The following is a 12,645-nucleotide window of genomic DNA, read 5'->3' on the forward strand; positions in this document are numbered from 1 at the left end:
AGCCACATCCTCTGAATGCTGCTCTGGGACCTCTATACAAAGCCTACTTTGTGACAATGCATTCAGGCACTCAGTCTCCCCACAGAGAGCTAGCGTGGATAAGAACAGAGATTGTGTTGTGCTTCCTGGTCCCAATATGCCTACCAATAATCTAATAATATTCCCCTGCATGAACTAATACAGCCCCAGCATCTTACATAGGCAAAAAATGTAAACCAATAACTTCAGAATTAGTCCCTTTTTCCTTCTTCTTGACGGGACAATTTTGCAAGAGTAACTAAAACCCCCAAAGCAGATCTGCAAATTATACTGTCTTTTTTCTGTTGAAAGCTTCACCCATTTTGAGGTACCAAATCACATTTTAACATTGCAAAAATTGTCAGAGTGTAATGAACCTGTGTTGCTTCATATTCCTGATGCAGCAATTGTTAAAGACATGGCTTTATAAGGGACCAAAAGAAAGCAGGGAGCATCACAGGATGCTGAGAACTTCAGTGTACCCATTAGGCCCTACCCAGAGGGGCAGAAAGGAAGGCCAGGAGAGGTAGAATTGAAGAAAAGGCCATGCTCGGTCTGAAGACATTTCCATTTCTGTTCTTACTCCATATGCAGCTCACCAAGGCCTTTCCTGTACCTTCTGAACACTCAGAAGAGAAAAATGCAAAAATTGTTCAGGTAAATTACTTATTAATTAAGTGGGTGGTTGCTTTACTAATTATTAGGAAATTGTGCAGGTTTTTTTTCTCTCTCTTTTTAGTCTAAACAGCCTGAAAGAAATGATCTGCATGATTTGCTTGAGGATCCATCTCTCTTCCTTCTAGTGATTTGAAACCTTCCAAGCTGGCAAGGTCCAGCACTCTAAAATCTAGACATGAAAACAAACTGGGCTCTTCAAAACTTGAGAAAATACTGCAGCCTCCTCCAGCTGAAAATTCATTTAAAAGTAATGGTTTTCTTTCTTAGCTAAGATTTTTCTCTTCCACTATATCTGTAATCCAGGTACTACATATCTGCTGCTTCTGATATGGGCATTTTTTTTTTTTTACATTTTCAAAAGTGTCAGACATAGAAGAAAACATGAGGATGGGGGTTATAATGGACTAGAAGTAGCACATGGTGCAATCAGATTTCCCAGCAACAACTGTGAAACGCTTATAAACTCTTGGAAGCATTTTAAAAGCAAAAACCAATAGCTTTTTCCACATTGCTTTGCAGTACGAAAGTCAGGCCAAATGTTTAATAAATACAAGGGAATGTTGTGTATGTGTTTCTCACACACAATTTTCTTAGCATTACAGTTATAGAACTGCATTATTCTTATTGTCTTTTGGGGGGTTGGAGTGTATTTCTTACAATGATATCTGTGACCCCAGAGTTAATATCTAAAATCCACTGAGTGCTTACTCTTTACAAGGCACCTGCTGAGTTCATAACAGCCTTGTGGAGGGGAATTATTATTCTTATTTCAGAGACAAAAGTAATCTTAAATCAGATAAGTAATGTGTCCAAGCCTCACAGTTAATCCATGGCAGAGCTAAGATTTGTCCAAACCTGTTCAATCTCATAGTATGTGCTCTGTCCTGTGTCACCTTCAAAATGTCAGATTCACAGACCACATGAAATGAGACAGAGTCTCAGGACTGGCTTGTTAACACCCGTCAGAAGCTGTACTTTCAAATGATTTTGGGGTGTATTAAGAATTGTAATGCGAAAATAAATAAATAAATTTTAAAAAATTATTTTGGGCCCCTTCCAAAGGAAATAACTTGGTGACTAAAACATTAATATCAATGATGCTCCCTTTACCTCCAAACATATTTGGACTTCTTTTGAAATGATCAGTTCTCATTAGAGAGGCAACATAGTGAGTTGGGACCTACATTGTGCCTCACTTCTCTATGCCTCTGCTTCTTCATTAAAACTCTCCAGTAGTTAAAAAATAAAAGGATTAAAATGGAAAATCTGCACTGATGCAACTAATGCCTCAACAGAAGCCAAAAATCTAGTCCTGGTTTGTTTTTGTTTTTTTTAAATAGAGGTAGGAAGGCAGTTTCCTGACTATAGTAGCTTTTTGCATGTGTGTGACTTGGTCCTGGTCCCCTGTGAACACTCATTTCTGTGCATGGCTGTTAACTGTGTACTAAACAGAGGGGGTATTCTTTCTAATAAGCATTGTTCCCTCAAAGTCAACCCATGAATATAAGTTAACCTGTGGCTGTCAGAATCTGAGTTTGAGCTCTGTATTAATTTAGAAACGGTTGCAAAATGCCCAGAGAACTGATGGTAATTTCACAGCAAAGACCCTTATGCTTATTTTATCCAGAATTACCTAGAAAAGTTCTACCAGCTACCAAGCATCCAATATCGGTCTACAAGGAAGAACAGCCCTAGCATGATTGTAGAAAAGCTCAAGGAAATGCAGCGATTTTTTGGGTTGAATGTGACTGGGAAGCCAAATGCAGAAACTCTGGAGATGATGGAAAAGCCTCGCTGTGGAGTGCCTGATAGTGGTGACTATATGTTGACCCCTGGAAGGCCCTGGAAACACACTGACCTGACTTACAGGTGATACTTCTAGAGCTTCAGAATTTACATACCCAGCTCCTATGATATGCCAGGCACAAATGGGTAAATAGCCCTGCCTCTGCAGAGAACGAACCGTGAATGAGTCAAGCATGAACTCGGAAAAAGTATGAGAACGAAAGGGTAGTGATCCCATGGTTGTTTTTTGTTTTTATTTTAATCCAAAGCCTGCCATTTTTTTTTGTCTTCCTTCTCCACCAATCTAAAGAAGGCTATGGCAATGGGAGGCTGTCTCTCTAGGTACTGACTTTAGGACAAAAAAAAAAAATCTTAATTATTGCTGGAGAGAATCTGGCCTGATCTTTCATACATCTCAATAGAAATAACAAGAATACTCAGTATTTGTGAAACACTATTGGCCAAGTAGAAAATTAAATGCTTTATGTGTATTTAATCCCTGCAACAAACCTATGAGAGGAAGATTATGTTATTATCCTCATTTTGCAGGTGAGGACACGGAGACGTAAGGATATGGCATACTCTGTCCACACTGTGCCTGCTTTTAACCCAGAGGCTCGCACTCCCTCCGCATCCCCTTTCCAGTGGTGGCACCTTACATATTCAAGTCTCACATAAAGAGTGGCTTGTCTGCCAATGGAAGGCTATTCCCAGCAGTAACCGACCCTTTTTGCTCCTTCTCATTTTGAAGGATTATAAACTACACCCCACAGTTGTCAGAGGCTGAAGTGGAAACCGCATTTGAGAAAGCCTTTAAAGTCTGGAGCGCTGCATCACCTCTGACCTTCACCAGGGTATCCCAGGGAGAAGCAGACATCAATATTGCTTTTGCCCAGAGAGGTAGGCTCAAAGAACTCATGCTCAGTTTTGCATCCCTGGCTAACCTGAGATGTGAAAAGGACTTAACTAATTGTTTTATGTCAGATCATGGTGACAACTCTCCATTTGATGGACCCAATGGAATCCTTGCTCATGCCTTTCAGCCAGGCCAAGGTATTGGAGGAGATGCTCACTTTGATGCAGAAGAAACATGGACACAAACTTCTAGAAGTAAGTTAACCAAGATTATGTCTACTTGCAGCTTCTGAATTAACTTTGCACATTAGAATCTACATACATATATGTATGCACACTCCCAACATTGTAATATTTCAAACTCTCGCAAATAGATCATTTAAAAATTTTGCTATCAAAAAACTAAGTCAATTCGAGTTTAAAAAAATTCCAAAGTATTGACCTTATTTCCTAGGGTACTATCTTAGTCTGTTTGGTCTACTATAACAGAATACCTGAGATTTGGTAATTGATGAAGAAGAAAAATTATTTCCTCATGATTTTAAAGGGTAGGAAATCCAAAAATCAAGGTGCTGGCATCTATTGAGGTCTTTCTTGCTGCACCCTCACATGGTGGAAGTCAGAAGGGCAAGAGAGGAAAGAATGAACTCACAGACTTATTAACAGTATCAATCTAAACTTTCCATTAGGCCACATCTCTCAACACTGTTGTATTGGGGATTAAGTTTGTAGCACATGAATTTCTGAGTAACACATGCAAACCATAGCAGGCAGGGATCAGAAAACTACAAACCATGGCCAAATCCTGCCTGGCCCCTGTTTGTGTAAATAAAGTTGTATTAGAGGCAGGACAGGCTCATTTGGCTATGTATCAGCTAAGGCTGCTTTCATTCTGCAACAGCAGAGCTAAGTAGCTGTGACAGAGACTATATGGCTTACAAAGCCTAAAAGTTTACTGACCACTGTTTTAGGTCATATCCCTTTTTAATATTTTGAAATGTAATGGTATTTGAAAGGGCCTATTGTCCAATTTTTTGGAAATTCAGAAATAATTTGGTTCACTTGGGAAGTTATCCGATTTAGAAAAAAGTAGCCACATTTTCTCATTTAGGTTCATTTTCAGGAAGCTCTTTTTCAATGGTATGTTCCTATGAAGCAAACCACTCCTTCCAGGAGACTCCTCATAACTAGAAGAGCAAGGCCACCTAAAGGGAAGAAAAGAGCTGAGGACAGGTGTATGCAGACAATGTGGGATTTAACAAAGCCATGAGGTCACAATGTGCCAGAGAGCACATTTCAGAAAATGACAGGAAAGGCTCCTTCTACCTTATTTGGGACTTGTTCCTCCCTCCATTTTTCCCACATGTATGTTGTGAGTGTCTATTCAAGTCCCTGTGCTAGGAGATGTGTATACCCAAAGATAAATAATAACTCTCCACGACACTATTCCTCCCCACTAGTAGTCCTCTCCACTAGTTCAGGCAATCATCATTTCTTACCTCCACTTAATGATTCAGGTTCCTAACTGGACTTGCCCCCTTCAGACTCTGCTCCCTCTAATTTTTCCCTGCAGCATGGTCTGTCTTTGGAAAGCCCATCTTAGATCACATGACTCTCCTGCTTAAAAGTTTCAGTGTTTAGATAGTCTGCACCAAATCAGGTCTAAATCCCTTAACTTGGCATGGAAGTCTTTTCATGATTGTCCACCCTCATCTGTGACTTGTCTTCACATTTCAAATACACCAGCCACACTGTGCATGGACCATTTCTAGAACACATTTCCTGCTTCCCATCTTCCGTACACTTGCTCACATTGCTTTCTCTCTTTGAAATGTTCATTTTCATGTTCCAAATCCTATCTTTAAGAATCTCCCTCATCTATCCATGCTGTGACAAAAGCCACCTTTGTTTCTCCTATCTGTTCTCACTCATTTTTCTGTGCCTTCAAGTTGTTTGCACACATATCTCCCCTTCTAGATGATGCACTCCTGGAGAGCAAAGAACCTCTGATAATCCCACACAGCCCCTCACTCAGTACCCAGTCACTCAAAGATGTTTTCTAAAATGCATTTCTGAATGCACAGATGGAAGGATGTGAAGATGAGAAAGCAAGTCTGGGAGGAAGGGTAGAATTTTACTAGAATGATAATCAACAGGTAGTTTAGTGTTGTGCTAAGAGCATGAGTCTTGTCATTATACCTGGATTTCACCCCAGATCTACCACTTACCACAAAGTAAGTAGATTACAAAGACCAGTAATAAGATATTTTAAAACTATGGTTTAGTTCTTTTACTATAAAAATATTACAAATAAAACTGCACAAAAAATGTTATGAGTATTGCTATTGCACTGCCTAGATACTTTAGAACTATGACTAATTTAACAACAACAACAACAAAGCAGGCATGTAGGAGAATGCAAAGTGTGCTTGTGAGGGGCCACACAGACTGGCTGGACTGAAGGAGTCACACCAGGACAGGTCTCACATATCTGCTGGGGCCAGGTGGAGGAGGTCTTGAAGGCCAGGGAAAGGTGCTTGGGCTTTGTTTGATGGGAAATTTTAAAGTTCTTTGTTATGAAAGGCACTATGTTCCTGGAAGTTAGAAAATGGGGAAAGGGAGCAATGAGAGGGTGGCTTTGCCTCTCTCTGGTGGAGAATTCCTAGAGCTGCTTGGAGAGCATGGACATAGGAGGAGCCATCCTAGGCTATATGGCTGACCAGGGAGTGAATGAGAGACGTCCTTGCATCTCAGTCTCCCCTACTGCCTGAAGGCTTCCTTCCTAACTGCCCATTTACTAAGACCCTACTAATGAGCCGGAGGGTCTAGGCACTGGATAGGGGGTGTGGGAGCACAGGAGGACAAATCTTCTCAGGGGAATGAGATACCAGCCCGGCAGTTCTTTCTCCAAGCCTCAGTCCCAAGTCCACAAAGTGTGGGGACTAGAATAAAAGCAGCTTTTCTTAGTTCTAAGACTTGATAAGAAGCTCAGATTCACCTCCTCCACACCTTTGGCTCTTCCCTAGATTCCTCCCACTCCCCATTTCTTCAGATACCTAAGAGAAGATGTAAAAGGTGATCACGGGAAATGTCGCTTGGCTTGGAAACTGAATTTCTAGAGATCATGCTTCTTCCACGTGGAATCCTCCTGAAGTCATTCACCACGCCTGCTTTTATTTCAGATTACAACTTGTTTCTGGTTGCTGCACATGAGTTCGGCCATTCCTTGGGGCTCTCTCATTCCTCTGACCCTGGTGCCTTGATGTATCCCAACTATGCTTTCAGAGAGCCCAGCACCTACTCACTCCCTCAAGATGACATCAATGGCATTCAGGCCATCTACGGTAAGGTCACCATAAGGAACCATGCAGCACATGGTGGTACCTGGAAATAGGCCCCCATCAGGCCCAATGAGCATCTCTTTGGACTTCTAGCATGTTCTGTCCTCGGGGCAAGCTCAAACTGAACTCTGAAAGTTGCCCGCAATAAATGTGATATTAGCAAAGGAGGCCTTGGGGATGCAGCCTCTATCACTGCTTTAAAAAAAAAAATGTTGGGAAGAAATGTACACGCCAATCCCCAGTCATTGTCTCTGGATGATGGGGAGTTTTTCTTCTTCATTTTTTATGTTTCCCAATTTATGTAGTATAAAAAAAAAAAAAAACAGGATTGTGCCTTTTCAATACTACAAACCTGCTCCTAGGTATACTTAAAAAAAACCTCACATAGGTCCTAAGGGGACAGATACAGAGCATGCTGAAGATGTTCACTCAAGTCTTACATATGGTGGTGGGAGTTGGAGGGCACCTAGTGCCATAGGTGGAAACAGCATTAGGAGTGTATATGGCAATAAAGTAAAAGGGTCTTCAAATCTTTGAGCTTTGTGAAGAAGAAACAGAGTGACACTACTCTATAAGGTATTAATTAAATGACACAATCTATGACTTTACATAGACCTAAAATGTATAATAGATGAAGCAAGGCATTTTAAAGAACATGCAAACAAAAATGTATACAGTGAACATATTAGAATAGTTGTCTGAAGGAGAAGGGGGGACAGAAGTGGGGTGTGGTTAAAACAATACTTATTTTTCAGGGAGGCGAGCAGGGAATTTTTGCCTGGTTCTAAGAAGTTCTCTCTGGGTAAAACCACAGTATCTCTCATTCCTCTTGCCCTCCTGTTCCCTAGAAATGTGCAATGGAATGGAGTGAAATGGAAGGGAATTGAGAGGAGAGGAAGGGAATTAGGTGAAGCACTCTCCCCTCTCTGGCAGAAGAGTAACATAAAATTAAGAATGACAATCAGGAGATTTTTTTGGTGATGGTTGAATTTCCAGGATTGCTGAACACTAATCCAATTCCCTCTGTATCCCAACTCTCCCTTTCACCCCAAACACCTCCTTTGTTTGCTCATTGATGTTTTAAATTCCCTTAACTATCAGTTTAGCCCTTCATCTTACAATAACAAAATACATTACAATGTAAATTCTTATATAAAAGATACAGATAAAATTTGAACTATATTTGCAATGTAAGATAAAAGACGAGTATCAGCTATTTCCCTGGATGTGAATTTTGGTGGGAAGGAAGTTGACCCTGAATGACCAGAAGTATCAGAAGGAGTAACCAAGAAGGGGGAGAGAATATTAGAAATTAAAGGGAGGAGGGCAAAGAGTTACATTTCTTTACTTCTCAATTTAACCTGAAACTAATCCTGAAAATCATCATTACTCTTGTTAAGCAAACAAAAACTTCAGGAGGGCCGATGGCAGCATTTCTCTTCTGCGAAGACCCTTCACCTTCCTGAGAAATAGCTCAAGTAAAAGCTAAGAGTGACGCTGGACTCATGCTTATAAAAACCCTTTTACCCCCAGGACCTTCAAATAACCCTATCCAACCTACCGGGGAAACCACACCCACAGCCTGTGATCCCCGATTGACATTTGATGCTGCCACCACGCTCCGTGGAGAAATACTCTTCTTTAAAGACAAGTATAAAGTGGAACTGTTCCTTCCTTCTCTTACTACCAGATCTTAAAACAGGATTCTATTTAAGTCTAATTATTCAGTTTTTCTTTTGAATTCTACACATACACACCTCATTGGAAGTTTTAGTGTTTTCTGGGTCACTCAGAACATACAAGGAAAAAAAAAACAACACTAAAGCATTCAGATATTTGGTGTTATAAATAGACATGGGCTATATTTGCTTGGGAACTTGATAAATGTGTTTAATCAACACCAAAACATCATTGAATTCATTCAAAATCAGCCAAGTAAATAGAAGCTATCACTTAGTTTAGCTGTGAGGCAAATCATCTGACATTAAAATCTTTCTCTTTTTTTTCTTTTTTGCTATTTGTGAGTGGAATCACAGATTAAAAATGTGTTTTTGCTTTTGTCAATGGCTACCTATATTTAATGACTATTGTAATGAAAGTATTAATGAAGTAAGATCTGTTAATGTGGGAGGACATTTAATTGCATTTGGGGCAATGCCAAATCAAATAATATCACTCCCATGACCTCCCTGAGGAAGAGACAGTATCACCACAGAGCCATGTGCTGGTCACCGTAGTAAAAATTGCATACATGATATAATTATATCCTCCCAGCAATCTCATAATGGCCATTACTACCTGAGAATCACAGAAACTGACAACCTAGACTACTGTGTATATTTGCGTGTGGTACACTTTTTCCTTGTGTCCTATTAGGTACTTCTGGAGACGGCATCCTCAGCTCCGACTAGTTGAACTCAATTTTATTTCTCTATTCTGGCCATCCCTGCCAAATGGTATTCAGGCTGCTTATGAGGATTTTGATAGAGACCTGGTTTTCCTATTCAAAGGTAACTTCTTAAAGTTTTCTTATTTTAGTTCTTCCTGACAGGAAGGAGCAAGGTTCTTTGTGGGTCAGGTTCTGAAGGGTAAGCCACAGAGAGCTTGTGTGCCAGGCCTTTGCCCAGACACCAGGGTGGGCCCCATCTTGGTCACTCTCCACTGCGTGAATTTGAGCAGGTCACGCTGTCTTCAGGCTTCAGTATCGTCATCAACAAACAGAAAACCACAGTAGACCCTGTTTAGTATTTTCCATCCTCATCCTAGATATAATTTTCTAACATTTCTCAAGTTTATGATTTAGACACTGTATAGAAGTCACAAGAGATAGAACATTCAACTGTGGGGCCCCGAATGTCAGGCTAAGAAGTCAGAATGTTTTATGGGCGCAGGGAGGAACCACTAGGGCTCTCACAGCCCCATGAAATTAACTTTTCTACCCTCATCTTTCAAAGACTGTTTTTTTTCCCCCATTTTTTATTTCTTTATGGCTAATTATTCAAAGACCAGGAAGGAGTATATATTAATTATCTCGTAGAAACTGAAGAACTTTATTTAATGTGTAACCTGAATCATGACAGGCAACCAATACTGGGCTCTGAGTGGCTATGACATTCTGCGAGGTTATCCCAGGAGCCTGACCAACTACGGCTTCCCAAGCACTGTGCAAGCAATAGATGCAGCTGTTTCTTATAGAAGGAAGACATACTTCTTTGTAAACGACCAATTCTGGAGGTAGGATGAACATTTTTCAATTATAAGTAGAAATCCTTGTTTCTCCACCCTGTCTACAAACCAATAATATCTAGGTAAGATTTGAGAGGTTTTCATGAGACTAGATTCATTTTCACAAGATGACTGGTGTTACCATGGCTTTTGAAGTTTTTATTCTTATAAAATTAAAATGCCTGCACAATAGTATTGAGAATTTTGTGAAACAGAATACATTCTCATGAAACACTAGTTTGAGATGCAAAGAAAGACATAGGCTAATTCTTATTAATAGTTAAATTCTGACACAAACAAGCAAATAATCTGGTGCCCAAGATGAACATATAATTTTCATTTATGTATACACACATACACATACATACACACATATACTATGTAACAATTAATTAACAATCCTTAGAAAATATGAACTCTTGTTTTGGGGAATGACCTTGTATCAACAATAAGAACCCTGTTTTAGAATTAACAATACCCATAAGTTTAATAAATAAGTGTGTACCCTTAGATGAAATTAACCATTCCTAATTTCAATAAATAAAACACTGTGAAATATGAAAGACAAAGTATGTGAGAAGGTCCTTTGTAAAGTTTTAATTGTATAATTAAAATAAAACTGTTATCCCTATAGTCTACATTGACATTAAATCATGTGACTTTTTTTTTTTTACCAGATATGATAATGAAAGACAATCCATGGAACCAGGTTATCCCAAAAGCATATCAAGTACTTTTCCAGGAATAGAAAGTAGAATTGATGCAGTTTTCCAGCAGGATCGTAAGTAAGGGGGGAGAGAAAGCTACTAATAAATTTATTTATAATTTTTAAATGACACTTTTGCATTTGGATACTATATTATGATGGGAGGGGGCAGGTGTCTTCTTTAACTGAAAACATCTCTTTTTTTTATCTCTTTTGCAAGCTAATTCAATAAATTATCTCTTTTTTGTAGGCTTCTTCCTTTTCTTCAGCGGACCAAGATATTATGCATTTGATCTTATTGCTCACAGAGTTACTAGAGTTGCAAGAAGCAATTTGTGGCTTAACTGTAGATACAGTTGAAGCAAAATCAAATGTGTTCTCATCCAATTTCACTATGAAAGGAAATCCGACTTGCATATCCATCATATTGTGTCCTGTTTATATTTTCCTCAATTCTAAGTAGTGTTTCACATGACTGTTTTCATTTGTCCTAGTCTCAGGGAAAATATGTTTGGAATATTACACAGCAGACCCTGATTCAGTCATCCACATTCCATCTAGTTGAATCTATCACAAAGAGAAGGAAAGTAAGCCCTTTGTCACCTCAATATTCTGTTCACCTCATGTGCTGTTTGTTTACTTGATTATCTGAGTTTTAAAATTCACTGTTTCATTACTTGCTTATCTGACTTCAAATATCCCCCTTTCTTTAAACACATCTTACATATACCTACTACATGAAATTTAGCCTTCAATTTTGATTAGAAATAACAATAATCAGCAACACAGACAATAACTTTTATCTTTACAAAAAATGTGGTGCTATTTTTGCTATTTTTCACTCTTGGAATGAAATAAGGATATAATATATTATAGGTTGATTGTCTCTTTCAAAAGAAAATATGTTGAAGTCTTAACATAAATATGAGTTTACTAGGCTCTTTGCAGATGTAAGTAAAGAGGATGTCATACTGGATTAGGGTGAGTCCTAAAATCATATTACTTTTATCCTTATAAAAAGAAGAGAGGGTTTGGGATATAGTTCAGTGGTAGAGCACTTGCCCAGCATGCACAAAGGCCCTGGGTTTAATCCCCAACACTGCTAAAAAGAAAAGGAGAGAGAGAGAGAGAGAGAGAGAGAGAGAGAGAGAGAGAGAGAAAGAAAGGAGAGACATGACCACATAGGGGACAATACCATAAAAGAGCTAGAGATTAGAGGGATGCATCTACAAGCCAAGGTATGCCAAATTACCAGCAGCCACCAGCAGCTGGGAAGAGACAAGGAAGGAGCCTCCCAATAAGCTGCAGAAAGGGGACTCTGGCCCGGAGCTACCTGCTGGTTTGAGACATCTAGTCTTCAGATTGTGAGAGAATAAATTTCTGTTGTTTCAAAACACAAGTTCATTGTACTTTGTTATAGCAGCCCTAGAAAGCTAACGGAGTTCATCTGAACATAAGAAAAGGAATCAATAAGGAATGTGGAAGTGGAGACCCCACTGAGGATTACTAGGCATCTCCCAGGAAAGCAACCAAAAGGAGAGCTCCACTCCCTCTCCTGCCTCCTTCCTGCACTCTCCTTCTAGAGTTCTAACAGATGGGCCAGTGGGTCTGTTGTTTCCTAATTCTTTACTCCTGGATACTCAGGAGGGCACACTCTACAGCTGACTGCACCAACAGAACAGTGTTGGGTGCAACATTTAATAAATCTTATTAAATTGAACTGAACTGAACATCAATACATCAATTTGCTAAGGATTTTTTTCTGTTAAGAACTTTAGGACTTGTGGGGCCTCAATGTGTAGCATAGACACCAAAATCATTATAATATCAAATTTGCAGATATTAGAATGCAAAGCAGCTTATTAAATACTAAATACATGAACTGTAAAATATATTTTCACTAGCACATCCTCTTTTTTTTCTCTCTTGAAGTTTTTAACTTAACATGGCATCTGATTCTGATTCAAAATATCTACGAAATCAATTCAAAATAAAGATTCTTATGTTAAATGTCTGGTGATCTACTTTTAATTTCTT

At 39.2% G+C, this 12,645-nt stretch overlaps 1 protein-coding gene across 1 annotated transcript; it reads left to right on the forward strand.

The window, feature by feature from the left end:
• Positions 1 to 540: 540 nt before the first annotated feature.
• On the forward strand, positions 541 to 11,424 carry MMP8 (matrix metallopeptidase 8). The gene is made up of 10 exons (XM_081281641.1): positions 541 to 675; positions 2,324 to 2,565; positions 3,233 to 3,381; positions 3,466 to 3,591; positions 6,519 to 6,680; positions 8,211 to 8,328; positions 9,054 to 9,187; positions 9,758 to 9,911; positions 10,580 to 10,683; positions 10,859 to 11,424. The coding sequence occupies exons 1-10, from the start codon at positions 565 to 567 to the stop codon at positions 10,966 to 10,968; spliced, it is 1,410 nt and encodes a 469-aa protein (XP_081137767.1). The 5' UTR covers positions 541 to 564; the 3' UTR covers positions 10,969 to 11,424.
• The last annotated feature ends 1,221 nt before the right edge of the window (positions 11,425 to 12,645 follow it).

The sequence above is a fragment of the Spermophilus citellus genome (genome assembly GCF_964194105.1).
Source record: "Spermophilus citellus genome assembly, chromosome: 2".
NCBI lineage: Eukaryota > Metazoa > Chordata > Mammalia > Rodentia > Sciuridae > Spermophilus > Spermophilus citellus.